The 19,128-nt window shown below is 39.9% G+C and overlaps 2 protein-coding genes and 1 pseudogene across 2 annotated transcripts; 1 reads left to right on the top strand and 2 right to left on the bottom strand.

Moving 5' to 3' along the window:
* Nucleotides 1-139: 139 nt before the first annotated feature.
* LOC113913761 (putative olfactory receptor 52P1) lies at nt 140-1,102 on the bottom strand. Its single transcript, XM_027577969.1, has one exon. It carries the CDS (start codon nt 1,100-1,102, stop codon nt 140-142), a length of 963 nt encoding a protein of 320 aa, XP_027433770.1.
* A 922-nt stretch (nt 1,103-2,024) lies between these two features.
* On the bottom strand, nt 2,025-2,678 carry LOC113915386 (annotated as a pseudogene).
* Nucleotides 2,679-17,780: 15,102 nt separating this feature from the next.
* LOC113913642 (putative olfactory receptor 52P1) lies at nt 17,781-18,767 on the top strand. Its single transcript, XM_027577900.2, has one exon. The coding sequence runs from the start codon at nt 17,781-17,783 to the stop codon at nt 18,765-18,767; it is 987 nt and encodes a 328-aa protein (XP_027433701.2).
* The last annotated feature ends 361 nt before the right edge of the window (nt 18,768-19,128 follow it).

Below are 19,128 nucleotides of genomic sequence, written 5' to 3'. Positions count from 1 at the left end.
CTTGGAAATGGTCTAGGAGGTACAAGACTAAAACCTCTTTGCAGTCTCAAATACTGAGGATTGTTTAATCTTGAAAATCTTTTTTGGACTAAGTCCCTTCTATACCTCTGGATCACTCAGATACCTTGATCCCACTTCCCTACCCCCTTTGAAACACCCTGACAACCCTTTCCCGAATTTCTTTAGTCTTAACTCCATATACCATAGGGTTAAGAGCAGGTGGGAAGAGCAGATAAACATTGGCCAAAAGAATGTGAATATGGAGTGGAACATGGTGACCAAAGCAATGGGTAAAAAAGGAGAAGAGGGCTGGTGTATAAGAGATTAGGATGACACAGACATGAGAACCACAGGTCCCCAAGGCCTTGGACTGAGCTTCAGGGGATGAAAGACAAAGGACAGCTCGTGCAATAAAGACATATGAAAGACCAATGCAGAATAAGTCAACCCCAATGACCAATAGTGCTGCTGCCAGCCCATACACATGGTTAGGCCTGGTGTCTCCACATGCTAGCTTCACAACAGCCATGGGCTCACAGTATGTGTGGGGGATCACATGACTTTGGCAGAAGCTCAAACGCGCAGTGAGGAAGGGACATGGGAGCATGAGCTTGGAGCCCTGCACTATAGCTACCACTCCAATTCGGGCAATGATGGTGTCGGTGAGGATAGTAGCATAGCGAAGTGGGTGACAAATGGCCACATAGCGATCAAAGGCCATGGCCAGCAGCACAGTAGACTCCATCATGCAGAAGGCATGAATGAAGAGCATCTGAGCCAGGCAGGCAGAGGCAGAGATGTGTCCAGCTCCACACCAGAGGATGGCCAGGAGCTTGGGAACTGTGGAGAAGGAGGCAGCCAAGTCAGTGGTCAAGAGCATGCACAGGAACAAGTACACAGGCTTGTGCAATGCTGGTTCCATGGCAACAACAAGCAGGATGGCGATGTTGCCCACAACTGTGGCTGTGCCCAGACAGCACACTGGGAGTGAGAGCCACAAGTGAAATTGTTCCAGACCTGGGATGCCCAGGAGGAAGAAAACAAAAGGGTCCAGGTTAGTGTGATTAGGAGACTCCATGGGCTGGACAAAATCTCTGGGCATCTTCTCTGGTCAGAAACCCCCACACAGTATCACATTACCTGAAGAGAGAACACAGAACAGAGATACGAATGAGCCTTAAATGACACTTACTAGTTATAAATGTTAGGCAAGTGCTATCGTCTATAAGTGGGGATAATAAAAGTAATGTCCCCTAGAGTTGTTAAGAGAATTGTATTGGTTAATATTTGTACAGAGCTTTGAATAGTACTTGATACATAATACTTGTTAAATAAAATAAATGAATGTGGGAAAAAAAATTCAAACAGGCATTTAAAGAAATCAGAATTGTCTTCTAGCTAAAGTCTACTGTTGTCAAAGAAAGGTACGAACTTCATCCATTCTTCCCAGGTATATAACACACACACACACACACACACACACACACACACACAAACACACACTCACTCATACTCTTTTCTGAAGTATGGGAAGAGATATGGTGGGGACTGTCAGTCCAGAACATAAACTGCCAACACAGTTCACTGAATAGAGTTGGATTTTTTCTTGTTTTTCAACCTAGAATGGATTCTGGTTTGGGACCCAGTGCTTGGAAATTAGTTCGGTTCTTATTATTATCATAGTTATTTCTACTCCTTCCACTAACCAAGAGAAATTTTCACATATTCCTGGTCAATCCACATTTGCAATTCTGTAAGATGCTCCATCCACCTTCAGGTATCTAGTTTCCACTTCCCAAGATGCTCAAGTTAACCCTTTTAGGACTTCATCCTATTTCTGAAACAGAAACTTCCAACCTTTTACACTCCACTCTTGGGATAATCCTTCATTCACATTCTAACTGTGGTTCTTGGTGATTTCAAAGAAAGGATGTAGCCAAATCCTCAATTTCACTCTTCCACAATGTCAAGAAGTGACTTTTTTTTTTTTTTAAGGGTAGCACTAGGATTTATGGAACTGTGCCTTAGTACAGGTGCTGGGGCTTGCCCATGGTGCTCTTGATGTATATAGCCCGGACGTTCTGCCAATTCTTCTTGAGCAAGGACACCAGGAAATTGACCACTAAGTGGATGTTGTACACAAGCTCGTCATCTGTCATCTTCACATGGCCAACAGCCACTGCTAGACACAGCACCTTCTTCATCTGGAATTTGATGGTGAACTTCACTTCATCCACTTTGGCCACCATGTTTTCATTGTGGGTCAGCAAGGAAGGGAACTTACCAGCCTTATTCAGGCCTGGGCCCAGGATTCGTGGGATCTGCTTGATCAGAGATTCTGAAGCCAAAAAGGCATCATACTTCTTGGCCAACTTCTTGACTAATTTCTTATTCTTGTTGAGTTTCTTCAGCGCCTCAATATCCATGTGGGGAGTATCCACTGCCTTGGCCTCATCACAGTGCTGCTGATCCCCCAAAACACATATGGAGAACTTGGGGCGGGGAGTGGACTTAAGCCTGACGGTGCCCGAGAAGCGTTTGTCCTTCTGAGGGTTATAGTTCTTCAGACTGATCTGCAGCTCCACCGTCTCCTAAAACTTCCGGCGCTTGTGCTGGTTCCCTTGCAGGACTTCCCGCACCGCCTCGTACAGGGTGTCGCGGGAGACTTTGCTGCTCATGGTTCTTCGCACTGCAGTCAAGAAGTGATTTTGTAACTACTTTGGCTCATGCCTGGTTGGAGAAGTCTCATCTTCTGTTGAAGAAAAATCTTATACTACTCTTTCTCCCACCTTTACCATGCCTCTCCTCCCTAAGAGGACACAGACTACAGTGGGGAGTACTTAAGCTCAAAGGAACTAGGCATAATATGTGAAACCATGATGGTAATGAGATAGAAACAAAAATCTAGTCCTTAAGATAAAAGCTGAGAAATCACTTTAACTAGAAGTTTCCAAACAGGAATAAGAATTTTACTGCCCAGAAATTTGTTCTATGTATTCAACCACAAATATTCAATGTGAACCTCCTCTTTAATAATCCCTATTCTAGAAACTGGCTAACCAGTACTGGAACATTCAGTACAAAAAAAAAGCCACTGATTCTAGGAAATTTGAGGAGTTAGAAATAGTTATCAAAGGGGAATTGAGTCCTTATTACAACTCTTTCTTGCTCCTGTTGTGTATATGTCAGATGAGAATAGAAGTAAACTCTCCTATTCCTTAACAGACCAGATGCTGTGTGTGCATAGTCACTGGAGAAAAAATTAGGGAAGCTTCTCTATCTTCTGCACAGAAGATCCTTCATTACCGTATAGGTGGGTTTAAGAGAAAAAAAAAAATCACCAGATAGACCAAACATGTTGGTAAATAAAATCAACTATTTGTTCTCAGAAATAAGGACTAACAGAAGGAGAAGAGGTTGGTAAATGCCATGCTAATCACAGCTCAGGGCCAATAAACCACATAACTTCCACAGAAGAGAGATAAATGTGGCTTTACCAGCAGGTGCATACAAAGAGTCTCATTGGTCACAGGACTCTGTGAGCTTATGCCTAGGAGGGCAGAGATAGCAAAGATCTAAATTTCTGATCAGTTTGACCAAGGGTCTTATCTTCCCTAAGGAAAAACACATCAAGGTGAAAGTTCGAGCTTATCTAAAAATAAGACTATTATTGATGTGATTTGAGCTCTTGGGATCTCCACCTAATATTCAGGCAAGAGTACATTCAGATCTCATGCTTGCTTTGACATATTCTTTGAAGAGGTAGGATATTTTGGAAGCATGGGACCTTGGAGTTTTTAAAGCAGAAAGGTGGGGTGGTAAAAAAAAAAAAAAAAAAAAAAAAGGTGTAGACATTGGAATCCATGAAACTGGGAAAAAATCCTTGTATTTACCTCTTACTGCCAGTGCTGCCATGGACAAATCAGTTTTCCTCTAAGATCCTATAGCTTTTCAACCTATTTTTTGATAATAATAATAATAGTTTGTAAGGTTGTTGAAAAACTTTAAAAGTACCTAGTACCATTTGTGGCCCATAGAAGGTACCAATAAATGTCATCTACTATTATCATTGCCTTTATTTTAAGACAAAAGTGATCTCATATCCAATACAGAATCCTCACACAGTTTCCTAAGCCATCGATTCTAGTTTTAGCGTGAACGTTTATGTAATGAGAGCTGTTTAGTTGTAGAGCAAGCTTGCTGAAAAAATGAATGTTCTTTATAATTTTTCTATGCGCCCTCTGAGGTCACATGGCAATCACTAGGAGATTGGAAAATAGCTTCCCTGGCTGCTCTCGTCTAACCTGGATATACCCAACTCTGTTTTTTTATGACACAGATTTGCTTGATGAGCTAATGTGGATCTCTGCTCAGCGGAGTGGCTCAACATAAATAATGGAGCTGGAGTCAGATGCATAAGCAGCAAAGCCCTGCTCATTCCACCACCCAACCATTTGTTTTTTGCCAGACTTTCCTAGCCAGGGGGTTTAACCTGATGATTCTTCAGTGAGGTTGCTTTCTGTGTGTTAGGTCTCAGACCTTATGTTTTATGGTTTCTTTCTTATAGAAGCTGGACTGAGCATAGATTACCACGTATCACTTGATTAGATTGGCTCCTAAGTGGCTGTATGTAAGTGAACATTACTTGCAGTTCTTGTGGTTTCTTTCTAAGGGTTCCCAACTTTACACACACATCAACCCCTTCATAGGGCTCTGCACTCTTAGCAACTCACCACATTCATCACCACCCCATCCAATTCACAGGAATGAGTCTGTAGTCTCACAGCATCTCTTGTATAAAATAGTTTATGATGTTGATAAACATGTATGACCATTCTTACACTTCAGTGTGAACTTGTCCCTTTGACTCAATCTCTAATCCAATTCTTATTGTGACATTAAAGCCAATGCCCTCAGTAAGACAAAAGTTCCAATATCACAATTCCAGGAGAAGACTGAGGATCCTGAAGGTGCACCACGGACCAAAGGCTGTCACTGTGTCTGCACAAGAGTACAGGTAAATGTGGTCTACTTCTGTCCAGTGTGAGAACACTGGGCCATGAAAAAGCTCAAAGCAATCATTTTAGAACTCTAGACCATCAACATGTTTAAGGTAATCATTAAGGTCCCACTGATTCCCCTGCCCAATTTCTTGGTGTTGATACAGTGTCTATTTCACTAGGTACACACATTTCTCTCAAATGCTAGTGGGTAATTATTTCTTGTTAGTAATTTCAGGAATATCATAGCAAATGTCTTGAACTTTCTTCACAATGCCTCCCATTTCCCTGGTCTGGCTAACATATCACTTGCTTCTTCCTTTGCTGGCAGCTGCCCACTCCATTCCTCTTTCTATTTGGCCTAATGCCAAACTAAAACTTCTATTGTAGGAAGCCCCTTAACTAAAACTCTAATTCAGACCACACAGGGGTGTTATTTAGCAAAATCCCCTTTCCTGGCCTCTAAATATCCTCCCTGCTTTGAAGTAAACTACCTATCACCCATTTCACAGATAGACTTCTCTTGAGGGCTAAGAAATATCTTTTCCAGACTCTTTCCCTAGCCCAAACTCACATGACTGCAGGACAGCAGAAATGAGATGGCACAGCAGTTTGGAATCATCCTCAGAAGACTGAAAGAGCATCACTAGTCTCCCACCCTCAGCTATCTGAATGTTGAGGTGAGAGGTTGTTATAATGATGAAACCTATCTTAAAGGACCCCCAGAGATTTCAGGGGGTTGCACTGGATTTATGCCTGGAGCCATCTAGGGAGCTTCTGTGTTCCCTAGGATATTGAGCAGCTAAGCTTTTGTCGTTTGGTTGGCCAGAAGAGAATGTAGAAGTGAGGGCAGAGGTTTTGTTAAAGGGCCAGGAAAAAAGTATTTGCAGTCTACTCCCTTGGAGCACTTTCTCTATTTTTGTTTTGTTTTAGTTTTAATTTTCCATCTCTTAGTGCTGGCACTATTTATCTAAGGGCATCTAATATTTTAGAAGCACTGAGGCTATAGGGACTGTGGGTATATGATCTGAATCCCTCTCTGTTTCCAATGCAGCCCCATTCCCCAAGGATCCTGGGACATGCTTTCCTTCCTCTTGCCCTCAGTGATTATCTCTGGCCTGTTCTGCTATGTTTACTCCTTCCTGGGAGTCCACTATTACTGTATATGTTCCCAGACTGGCCATTGTTACCCAGCTGCAGAATGACTGGCCTTGTGAGATGTCTTGTCGTTTTTTTATATTATCCATGCAAGATGTAGCAAGTTGGTAATGGAACTCAATAAGAAATTACACTTATTGGTAGAAGATGTGAATTGCCAAAGGGAGTTTTTTACCATATGAGGTAATTATATTAAGAAGACTTATACAATAAACATTACCAAACCTATATCTCCTGGTGTCTTTTGCTGAGAATCTATATTCATTGTGTTTCCCTCATTAGACTGTGTTGTCAGAGAGTTTCTTTCCATTAAATCCATAACTCAGGTTTTTTGGGGTCTAATTCACTCATGGCCAAGACTTCCATACACAGAGAATTTATTTGGTATAGCCTCACCACTCATATACTTTACTTTATTGTGCATCACAAACCTCTTTCAGATCATAAACAAGTGTCTTAAACTCCTCTTCTCAGAAAACCAGCCCCAGCTATCATCTAGGACCCCAAATTATGCAGGGAGTCTTCCAAAAATTGTCTGCAAAATTATGGTCTCTGTTCACAATTTACTGCAGGACTTGGTCTTCTCATCACCTTTTTTAGATACTCCTCTGGTCATTTTCTCTCCTAATCACACCATATTGAAACGGATCTATCCTTGCTGTGGGCAATCCCCACAACTGGACCAGGTCTAAATTCTGGTCAGCTGCATACTATTGATCCTAGCTCCCGAGACTTTCTAAGCCAGCAGTATTTGAACTTCAGCGTGCTTCAAAATTACCTGTAACTCTCATTAAAACACAAGTTGCTAGTCCACACCCCCAGAATTTCTGATTCAATTAATTTGGAGCAGATGGCTTCCCAATTAATGCTGATGCAGCTGGCTAGGAGATTGATTTTAAGAATCACTGCTCTAAGAAAAAAGAATATTAAAATTTTTGTTTTAAATTTCAATTGGGTATTTCTCCCCAAATTGCTGTGTGGTCTGTACTCCTGATTGGTTCCATCAGACAATATAGCTACCACAAACATCTTTAATAAGTCACCTTCAAAACCTAGAGCAGAGCAGGCTTGCTCTGCAACAGCAACTTTCCTTTTACAGAAACATTCCCTGAAACATCTTATTTGTCTACAGCTAAAAGTGCCTCCAGAAGCCTTCGATTCATCACACTCCTGTAGGTAAAAGGAAAAAATCAAAATAAAATAAGGAAGAAATAATTAATATCTTTGTTCACTTCCCCACACAAGTCGGCAAGTTCTGGGGAAAGTCCCAGGTGGTGCATTCTGTGGAGGCTATGATAGCGCTGTGGTGTGTCAACTTGGGCCTACATCCCCCAGAATTCCCATCCCAGCATGTTCCAGATGGTGTGGGCCACTAGACATAATGAAGGTAGGAAGATGGAAGGGAAGCAGCTGCCACGGTGTGGCACACATGCACCTCTCAGTGATTCAAACACTCATATAGGTGCTACTGTAAAGGGATTTCATAGATGTAACAACACACCCCAATCAGTTGACTCTAAGTTAGGGGAATTCACTTGAGTGGGCCTTTCTCAATCACTTGGAAGCTCTTAAAAGGGGCTTAGGACTTCTTAGAGGAAAGAGAAACTTGCACTGTGGAAAACAACTTCAGTCCGTGCCTGGGGTGGCTCTAGCCTGCTGTGACCTTTCCTTCCTGACCATCGCCTCCTGGATTTCAGACTTCCTAGGCCAGCGCAAGCACTGTATAAGCCATTGTCCTGAATGGAACTAGATCTGTATCTGTACCTATATTTATAATCTCACTATGTTTTTCTGTTTGTTTCTGTTTCCACTTATGTTTTTCTGATTGAACCTTGACTGATACAGAAACTAATGTGTTTTCTTATTTCTTTGTATTACTGATGTATGTCTTCCAGGAATTTGGGGTGTTTGGGAAAAGAAAAAGGACAAAAAAATAAATATTAGAAATGGAAAACAACACATAATCACATAGAGCAAATATAAAAGTATTACATGATGTTACCACAAAAACCTAATGAAAATAGGTATGAAATCTTAGACCATCTATACAATTTTCAATAAAATATAATGGGAAGCAAGTGGTGTCAGGTATTGACAAGTCAAACAATTAGAAGTGTGTAATATATCATGAAAATTTGGAAGCATTTATAAATGCTTCTAAAGAAAACTACAAAGAAATCCACTAGTATCCTTACTCCTTCCATACCGAACACTGTACTGGAGGTCAACACAGCCATGCAATCAGAAGGAAAACTAATAATAAAAGGTATAAGAGGGGCACCTGTGTGGCTCAGTCAGTTAAGCATCTGCCTTTGGCTCAGGTCATGATCCCAGGTTCCCGGGATCGAACCCCATGAACCCCACAGCAGGCTTCCTGCTCAGCAGGGAGTCTGCTTCTCCCTCTCTGTCTCCCTCAGCCCCTCTCCTCCACTTGTGCTCTCTCAAATAAATAAATAAAATCTTAAAAAATAAGAGGAATAAGAAGTGTGAATATTAGTATTTGTGTAGAAAGTAAGAGAAGCTATAGAGAATTTGTAGACTATTGAGTTCAACAAGATTGACATATACAAAATCAACATAAATGATGGAAAAAAATTTTAAAAAGTATGGAGCAATGTAAGAGATTAATGAATTATATATTTATTGCTATATATTTATATTTTATTTGTATGTGATTAAAGAGAACATCATGCCATGATCTTGGATAAAAGACTTGACCCCCTAAAGATGTCTAATCTCCTCAAATGGATCCATAAATTAGATGTAAGCCCAGTTAAAATTCCAAAACGAATTCTGTAGAACTTGTCAAACAGTGACATTTATAGGAAAAAAATAAAAATTTAATAATAGCCAAGTTTGCAATAGCAAGGTGAGGAGACTTGCTCTACTGGATATAAAGAATTATTAAATAACAATTATAAGATAATGAAAGCCCTGAAACAGATCCATACATTTATTTGATATATATGCCATTAATAATCAGAAAGGATAGGATGTACTCATCAGTAGTTGGATTTGGCTAATAATATATTTTAAAACAGGGGCCCCTGGATTGCTCAGTTAGTTAAACATCTGCCTTCAGCTCAGGTCATGATCTCCAGTCGTGGGATCTGGCCCCACATTGGATTTCCCGCTCAGTGGGGAGTCTGCTTCTCCCTCTCCTCCTCTTCCCCCCTCATATTCTTTTTTCTCTCTCTTTCAAATAAATAATCTCTTTAATTAAAAAAAAGTATTTTAAAACATAACGAATATGATCATTTCACGATCCATAGACAACGAACATTCTAGATGGGTTAAATTCTTAAAATAGTGCAGGCTTAGATCTTGATGATCCTGGGCAATTAAGAAAAGTAAGACAAAAATGTACATATCATAAATGACACTGGGTGGGGGTGAGGAAGAAATTCCTTTGCCTTTCAGAATTCTTCTAGCTGGACTAAGAATCAAATTGACATGAAACAGGTTACCAAGAGAAATCAAATTTAATTATGGTGATATCTCTCCCTGAAGCAGGTTCTCTACCTAAATTCTTTTAGGCAGTTGTAGGGGGCAGTCAAAGTTTCTTCTTGAGTCTTCCAGGCTTTCATTGTTTTCAGATCGGCATAATCTGCATGCTGAAATAAATGGCACATCTTGGGGGCGGCCTGCCTTGGCTCCTACAAAGCAATTGATACAGTTCACTTTTTCATAATTTATGTTACTATGACATGGAATAATAACATTCAATAGGTTAGGAGAAAACTATTGAAACAGATATAAGTGATAATATATTTATAAACATAAAATAAAAATAACTCTAAATCAATTTTTAGGGACAAAACCGTTTAAGAAAATAGGAAAAATACACAGAAAGAAAGTTCATGTGGTTAATAAATTTAGAAGAAAAATGAAACTGTAAATAATAATTAGATGTCATTTCATATGCATCAGATTAACAAAAATAAGCCACACCAGTGTTAGTAAGAAATACAGGGAAATGAACACTCTCAAATATTGTGGATGAATGTGTAAGATGACAGAAATATTTTGGAGATAAATTTAACTGTATGTAGAGGCACCGGGGTGGCTCAGTCGTTAAGCATCTGCTTTCGGCTCAGGTCATGATCCTAGGGTCCTGGGATCGAGCCCCACATCGAGCTCCCTGCTCAGCGGGAAGACTGCTTCTCCCTCTCCCACTCCCCCTGCTTGTGTTCCCTCTCTCATTGTCTCTCTCTCTCTGTCAAATAAATAAAATCTTTAAAAACAAATTAACAGTATGTAGTAAAGGTGAAAGTATGCATACACTTGAGTAAAGCAACTCTGTTTCTTTGTATATATTATACTGTAGGATATTTCCAACATTGTAATACCATGGAACTTAAAAAAAAAAGAAAAATTATGACATTATGGTATAGAGAAATGAGGCTCCTTATAATTGGAGGCATTCCAGCCTGCATAATAGTGTTCCATTCTTACCCCCAACCCTGATCCTAATTGCCTTACTCCTATCCCCACCCCCCATTCCCATTCCCACTCCCACCCCACTCCCACCCCTACCCCACTCCCAGCTGCCATAAGGACTGAGATCAATAGCTCAGCATAACTGTAAGTCATTTATTATCACAAAAGGCATATTATAGCAGGTCAATTAGAACACTAATGCAGAAAACTTCTTGTAAAAGGAGACATAACAAGGATGTTCTTTATCTGTGATAACAAAAGTTAAAACGTTCACATGAAAATTTTTAAAAAGTCGCACTATATTAAAAGGATGGAATGTTATGTTACAGATAAAATATAGAGCTAGATTACGCAAAATACTGCATGAAAATGTTATACTGTAAGTCTTCTATATTTAAACACATATATAAAGTGAGACAATATATTTTAATAGCTCATTCATAATTATTACAGAAACAAAGTGTGTGCAAATATATGCTAAATTTATGTCATTAATAATCTTAAGTGAGAATGAGGACTGTGCCCTTCTGGCATTTAATCGACAGAAGGCAGAGATGAAGTTCTACACAGTGAGAAATTATAAAAATCTCTTGATTATTATCTAGGCCAAAATTTAAATACTAAACACAGTATTATTAGCTTTGGGTATCTTTTGTCATGATAATGCTGCATAACAAAACAACCCAAAACTTAATGGTTTATGCAGTAGGCAGAATAATGCCCCCACACCCTTCAAAAATGTCCAAGTCCTAATCTCTGGAATATTTTAGGTTACATGGCAAAAGGGAATTAAAGTTGTAGATGGAATTAAGGTTGGTCAACATCTGACCTTGAGATGAGGAGATTATTTTGGATTATCCAAGTGGACTCAGTGTAATCAAAAGGGTCTTTATAAGTGAAAGAAAAGCCAAAGAGAGAGAGAACCAGAGAGATTGCAGGGTGAGAAGGACCTGCTCTTGCTGGCTTTGAAGATGGAGGAAGAAGGCCAAAAGCCAAGAAATGAGAGTGCCCTCCAGGATCTGGAGAAATCAAGGAAACAGATTCTCTCCTAGATACTCCAGAAGGAACATAGCCCTGACGACATCTTGATTTTCACCCACTGAGATCGTTCTGGACTCCTGACCACCACAATTATAAAGTAACAGATTTGTGTTGTCTTCAGCCTACTAGTGTGTGATAACTTCTTACAGTAGAACTAGGAAATTAATACAGTTTATAGCAAGATGAATTTTGTTTCAGTTCTACTTCAATTAGGCAGATTCTAAACTGGGCACAGCTGGATGGCTCTGTACATGAGGCAAGTTGTATTGGCTTGGTTTCAGGATTCGAACTGAATTCATGTGAAGTCATTACAACTCCAAGTGTTTTCATCCTAGAACCCAGGCTAAGGACACAGAGGCCACCTGGGCCATGCTCTTCTCAGAATAGGTGCACACAAAGTGCCAAGTCCAACCACACAAACACAAAATTTGAGTTTCTCTGAGAAGTAATTGAAAATTGGTTCTACCTTAATTTATTTAGGACTTTACCAAGAACTGTAAAGTCACTAATGGCAATAAAGCATGTTGTATTTGAGTTCCTTACACCACTGACCTCTATCCATCTGTATGTGCAACTGAAGGGGAACAGAATTTGTCACTCCAAAATATGCCTCTTTATCCTAGGAATTATTTTAGCTTGATTATTTTTAAGAAACAGCAGACAAAAGAAAAGCTCTAAAAATTGAGTAGAAGTTATCCTTTTGTAAGAAACATTTACACTTAAAAGGGAAATCTCCATTTGTTTTGAGGTCTCCCTCTCTGTTCCAGGAAGAGAAGGAGGAGCCTACATCACTGGACATTCTTAACAGTGGAGAGGACAATGGTTTAAATCTCCATTAAAAACCTTACCCTCTTTGGGGAGCCTGGTTGGCTCAGGCAGTAGATCATGTGACTCTTGATCTCAAGGGCATGAGTTTGAGCCCCATATTGGGCACAGAGTTTACTACAAAACAAAACAAAACAAAACACAAAAACAAACCCCCAAAACCTTGCTCTTGTTTACTGTACTTTCCCTAATAACCTCCCATAACTGCTTCTCCTTTCCTCCTTCCACCCACCAACAACCTATTTTGTCTTTAGCTGGAGATATTATTTAAGACAGTGGGTGGTTTGGGCCACTTCAGAGAATTACTCAGTTTCCTCAGTCTCTCCCATGTATACAAGAGATATACATGTTATCAAACTTCTGTTTTTCTCCTGTGAACCTTTTTATTTCGGGGTGGCTCAGCCAAGAACTCAGTACAGTGAAGGGAAAATTATTTTCTCCCCCATACAACTGTCCTATTTACAGAGACTAACTTCTAACTTCACTAGATTTCTATTTCTTGTCATGCCTGAATATTGCACATTAAAAGACATTTGTCTTTATTACATATATGTATTATACATACTTGTGTGTATTATACATATACTTATCACATATATGTATGTATCACATATATGCAATTGTTACATCTATTGCAAATTATTTTTTATCCTTTGTATTACAATTGGGATATTATACAGATTTTAGGTCTATTAAGAGTATATGCATGTAAATTCATAATTAAGAATTGCTTAAGGAAATGTTCAGTTTGAGAGGGATAGAGCCATTACCCTAGAGTAAAGCACACATTAATACAAAAAGGGCAACATCTTCTCCACACCTTTAAGATTTCCACCAAGAATTGCAACCATGCCTTCATCATCTCAAAATGAAAAACAATATTACTCAATATCTTTATCAAAGAAGAAAATAGTTTAATTGCAAAATCAATTTTCTAAGGAATCTTGAGCTTTTTAAGATAAAGGCATCCCCAAAGCTGTTCCTATTTTGACAGAAATGGGAAAAAACACAACTGAATAAATATGAAGACTTACCTGTTTAAAATGTAAATCTTGAGAGCTTGCTCATAATCTGTGATCAGCGGCAACTAACCTTGAATGTTTTATCAGATAAAATTTATAAATATTGTCCATGTACAGTTCCTGGAATACAACTGACCATACATTAACCCAATGCTTCTCAAGGTGGGGTCTTCAGAACTGTAGTATCAACATCACTTGGGGACTTGTTAGACACACAAATTAGTGGGTCCCACCCCAGACCCACTGAACAGAAATACTGAGGATGAAGCCCAGCAATCTGTGTGTGTGTGTGTGTGTGTGTTTCTTTTTAAGATGTTATTTATTAGAGAGAAAGAGAGAGAGAGAGAGAGAGCACATAAGAAGGGGGAGGGGTAGAGGGACAAGCAGACTCCCCGTTGAGCAGGGAGCCTGACATGGGGCTCCATGCCAGGATCCCGAGATCATGATCTGAGCTGAAGTCAGATGCTTAAGCGACTGAGCCACCCAGGTATTCCCAATCTGTGTTTTCAAAGCCCTTTGAAAGTTTGAGAACAGCTGCTGTATTATTTTCAACAGTGGTTATACAGAGAAATTCATTACAGAGGCATTTGGATACAAAATGACTGTCTTTGTATCTTCCAAAGTTAGTGTCCATCCAGAGAATTCTATTCTCTTTCGATAGGAAATTACCATTTGCTAAGTCAGCACTTCATGCTCCTCTTATAATGACACAGAGCTACCTGAGTTTCCTCAAAAGCAGTATTGTTTTGCATGAGGATTATAAACTGTTACTATTTGAAGCATGACTTTATTCAGAAGTCCCTATGAAAAGGGTTAAAGCTGTATCTATAGGCATCCACCAAACAGAGGGAGGTCACAGAACACCATCATTACATGAAAACTGGAAGTGGTCAAAATTGTCCCTTTCCCTCTGAGAACCACTCTTCAGGTACTGTTGTTCTTTGAGTATCAGGCCTAGTGGGATCTCCTAATAAGCTATTTCTTTTACCTTTCCTTTTTACTTGGCTTCTGGAGAGTCGTAGTTATACCCAGAGTTCTTGGGTGATGAAATACTAGAGTTCAAAATTTCCCCTATATAATATGAGAGTTTTGGTCCACTGCAACAAGAAAGCTTATATGTTCTGTCCCAGGAATAACTTCAAGAGCAGAGCTAGGGTGGGTAGGGAGCCCCTTCCCAGGAGCTAAAATCAGCTCAGCCTAAAAAGGAAAAATAATGTGCTATGAAACATGAAATAGGCAGATTCAAGTTGTGACTTAGAATAACAAGGCTCTGGTTATCAAAAGAGAAGAGTATAGGGTAAGAGTATTAGGTTAAGAAGAATAGAGTAGAACATTTCTAGGTAAGTTCTGTTTTTTCTCATTAAAACTACCCCTACCTCTTCTTTCAATTAGATTATTTTCCCTAAATGCCTTCTATCTGTAGTCCCCAATAATTCTATTTAACTGGCATTAACTTGCTAGCACCAGCAACTCTACCCCAGATATCTAAAAATACTGCCCCACTTCTGAAAATTGAGTAAGCCCCTTACAGAGGCTTGTAAGGGTTGAGGGAGTAAAGATTCAAGAATCAGGTGGTTTTGAAATGATGCAGAAACACTGTCAGATATGACAAAATAGAGTTGATTTACAAAACCTGGCTCATAGTGAGTACTTAATAAATGCAAGTTAAATGAGAGGAATTGTTTAAGAAAGGAAATTTAAAAAGTGCTATGCAATATAACACAGATATGGGCAGAGCCACAATGTGGGCAAGAGCAGAGAAGCGAGGATACGAATTTGCCAAGAAAAGAAGAAAGGAATGTGGAAAGCGTTTTAGGCAAAAGGAACTGTTAGTCAGGGGTCCACTTCTGACACCATCTCCAGAATTCCATGCACTTGACCCCAAAGTCACACTGAATTTCTCACTGTTACTTAAAATATACCTAAGCTTTCTAAATATTGGCAAATTTTAAACCCCTCAGATGTTTGTAAATGCAGCCAGGAATGTAAGCCACTCTTTTGACTATGAAGTATGAAGATACCAGGGAGAAAAAGAAAAATGGCTGTTTCAGGAGATGATATATGGTTTAATATGATTAAAAATAGAAGTTTAAAAAGCAATTATATCTTCACAGACACACATAAAGGTAGGGAGTGGGTCATATGAAAGCATGTGGGGAGCTGGAACAGCAAGAGGAAACACCCTAAGGCAGGAACAAACTTAGCATGCTTATTTAAGAAGAGCAAAATGGTCAAGAACCAAGTGAGCCAGGGAAGAGAGTGGTAGAAACTTGGAGCTGAAGGGGTGAGCTGAGGCCAAAGCACACTTTGTGTGTCATGAGTAGCATGAGTATTCACGCTTGGAGTACTTCAGAGTGCCTTGTACATCATGGCAAAGACTTTTGATTTTACTGCATATATGATAGGAAGCTATTGAGTATTATATCATGCTATTTATGTTTTTAAAGCTAATAGGGCCACTCTATGGGCAATAAGCAATATGTAGGCAAAAGAGAAGCAGAAAGACCAGTGAGGAGATTATTTTAGTAGTCCAAGTGAAAACAAAATGTGTGTTGGCTAGAATGGTGGTGGTGGTGTAAATTAGAACAGAAGTCTCACCGGAAAAGGGAAAGTCAATTGACCAAGAGAGTAGTAGAATTGCAGGAACTGGATTTTAGTCAGTTAGGGTCAGATACCTGTATGAAAAGCAAAGGAAATTTCTAATCAGGGATTGTATACAAACAAGAGTAATAATTAATAACGAATGAGCTCAAATCTTAGGACAAGAACTAGAATGAGGCAGGCCTATAATTTTTTAAATCATACACAAAATATTTAGTATAAGCAGGGTTTTTAAATATTTTATTTATTTATTTATTTAGAGAGAGAGAGTAGGAGGAGGGGCAAGGGAGAAGAAGAGAATCTCAAGCAGACTCCACGCTGAGCACAGAGTCCCACACAGGGCTGCTTGAGATTCTCTCTCTCCCTCTCCCTCTGCCCCCCCCCTTAAAAAAAGTGCACCCTGTATGACTACTTTCCAGGGAGAATTATTCCATCTAGTATATTCTACCAAATGCTAGTGACAGTGTTAACTTCATTTGGGCAAAGATTCTCTTTGTGTTATTGGTCCTGGTTTCCTCCCCGTCACCCCCCACACTTTATTAAAAAGATTAGCTTCCTTCTAGATGTCTAAATTTAATACAAATCTCCATCATAATGCATACCTACTTCCTATAGGAATCACTAATCATCTCCATGACTACAACAGCTCAAAGGACTTTCTAAATATCATTTTATGTGATAATGTTAAGTTCCCTAAAATGTGAGACAAAGAGTAGAGGCTATAGGCATAAATTGGATACACATAACCTAAAAATAGATGAAATGGACAGCATGTGGGAGATGAAAAAATTAGATACAATGCGGGCAGGTATTTGTGGAAAGGGTTCTCGCTTTATTGCTTGTGTCTATAGGTTTTTGGAAGGAAAGAGAAATTCTGCTAATTCATGATAGGAACTGACAAATAAAAGAGCTGGTGGGCTCTAATTTGAAATAAATGCCTCATGATTAAAAGCAATCAATCTAGACGTGAATGAAGGCCAGTTGTGAATGAAAGAAAGATGCACAGTTCACGTAAAAAACCTCAAAGGACTGTTCATCGAGTGCATAAATACTTGAGAGCTAGTGGGAAGAAGCCATCTGATGGTGTCTTTATTCGGACAATATATCCTTCATATATTGTCTGAAAATAAGAGGACCCCAGAAGGAGAAACAGGTTCATGACCAGAGAGTGTGGATCCCTGAAAGAGGGACAACACATAAAAGCAAAGAAACTCAAAAGAAGTTTCTCCCAACAGCTCAGCTCTTCTGCAACAAGGGGTGAGTAAGCATATTTCTTCTCTAATTGGGAAGCTTCCCAGTGAGAAGATCATGGATCTTATATCAGATTTTTCCATCCTTTAATCAAGGAGAAACATATTTTCTTCTATTCTCACTTAGGACTCCAGAAAAATTTCTTGAAGTATAGAATTGCTGAACTGGGACAGGTAAGAGTAAAGGTCCACTACAACATCCTCTATACGGAAAAGAATCCCGAAGCTCAGCTCACAAAGAAATGAATATGAAAACAATAGAGTTGCTTACAGATGACTTGAAGCCAGACTGCAGACTCCATGACCCCAGAGGTATTTTTCCATCTTTCTCTGAGCCCCATCTCAGCAAGTCATTAAAAGCCAAACTGGTATAAACAAACCACCACCCATGTCTCATTGACAGGTCTCTAAACTTGCTTTAACAACCATCAACAGTTTCTACCATGCTCATCCTCATCCATTCCAGCTTCCTGACCTTCACTCTGATGGACATACCAGGCTTAGAGTCACAGCACTTGTGGTTATCTCTTCCTTTCTCCTCTATGTTTTTTGCTACCCTCATTGGCAATGGTGCTATCCTTTTTCTGGTGGCCACAGAGCCATCACTTCACAGCCCCATGTACCTGTTCCTGGCCTTGCTGTTGGGGGCTGACCTCATATCTACTCTGGCTCTGTTGCCCAAGCTCCTCTGCCTCTTCTGGTTCAAAGATCGGGACAGAGCTGCCAATGCCTGTTTCATCCAGATGTTTTTCATCCCGATGTTTTTCATCCATGGAGCCTCTGTGGTACGATCAGCCCTACTTGTAGCAATGGCCTCTGACAGCTTCATGGCCGTGTGGGAGCCATTACGCTACAACACAATTCTGAGTCATTCCTTAGTTGGATGCCTGGGACTGGTGGCTCTAGCTAAGGGTGTGATTCTTATTCTGCCCATGCCTCTTCTACTTCAAAGGTTGAAATTCTGCCACGTGGTCTTTCCTCATACGTACTGTGACCACATGGCTGTGGTGAAAATGGCTTGTGGCCATACCAGACCTAACCATATCTATGGGCTCTTTGTGATTCCGCTCATGGTGGGACTTGATTTGCTGCTCATTCGCTTATCTTATGGACTCATGCTGCAGCCTGTGGTACGTCTTAACTCTCGAGATGCTACCTGCAAAGCCCTCAACACCTGTTCAGCTCATCTCTTTGTCATTCTTGTCACTTATGTGCCTGCACTCTTTTCATCTCTCACCCACCGCATAGGTCACAATATCCCACCTCATGCTCATGTTCTCCTTGCCAATTTCTACCTTCTTTTACCCTCAGTACTCAACCCTATCATCTATGGCATAAAAATGAAGGAAATACGGCACAAGGTGGCCAAATGCTTTTGCAGAAGACCTGCAGAGGCTGTGAGCATAGACAATATCCCCATGAGTAAATAAACAGTGAGGACAACTGACATTGCCTTTGCCCAAACATCCAAGACCCAGTTGTATGTCTGAATGAGATGTGGAGCAAATAGATCTGGAAGAGTGTTTGTGTGGAGTGGTTTCTTGTGTTTTGGCTTGTTCTGTTTTGGCTTGAACAAAGAACCAAGACGTTTGTGTTTTCATTGAGCTAAGAACTAAAAAGGAAGAGGCCCAGACAGCTCTTTCTATGTCTGTTTAACAAGAGCCCTCTTATGGCACGGGTCTCCTGATGACTTTCACACCTGTGTTCATGTTCATAAGCTACACACAAGATTTTTCTGTAAATGATTCAAAATCATCTTTCCTTGTCTGGGTAGAAAGTTTATATTTGCTT

The sequence above is a fragment of the Zalophus californianus genome, chromosome 11 (genome assembly GCF_009762305.2).
Source record: "Zalophus californianus isolate mZalCal1 chromosome 11, mZalCal1.pri.v2, whole genome shotgun sequence".
In the NCBI taxonomy this organism is placed as follows: Eukaryota; Metazoa; Chordata; class Mammalia; order Carnivora; family Otariidae; genus Zalophus; species Zalophus californianus.
The sequence above is the reverse complement of the archived record's forward strand: the minus strand, read 5'-3'. Positions and strand labels throughout refer to the sequence as shown.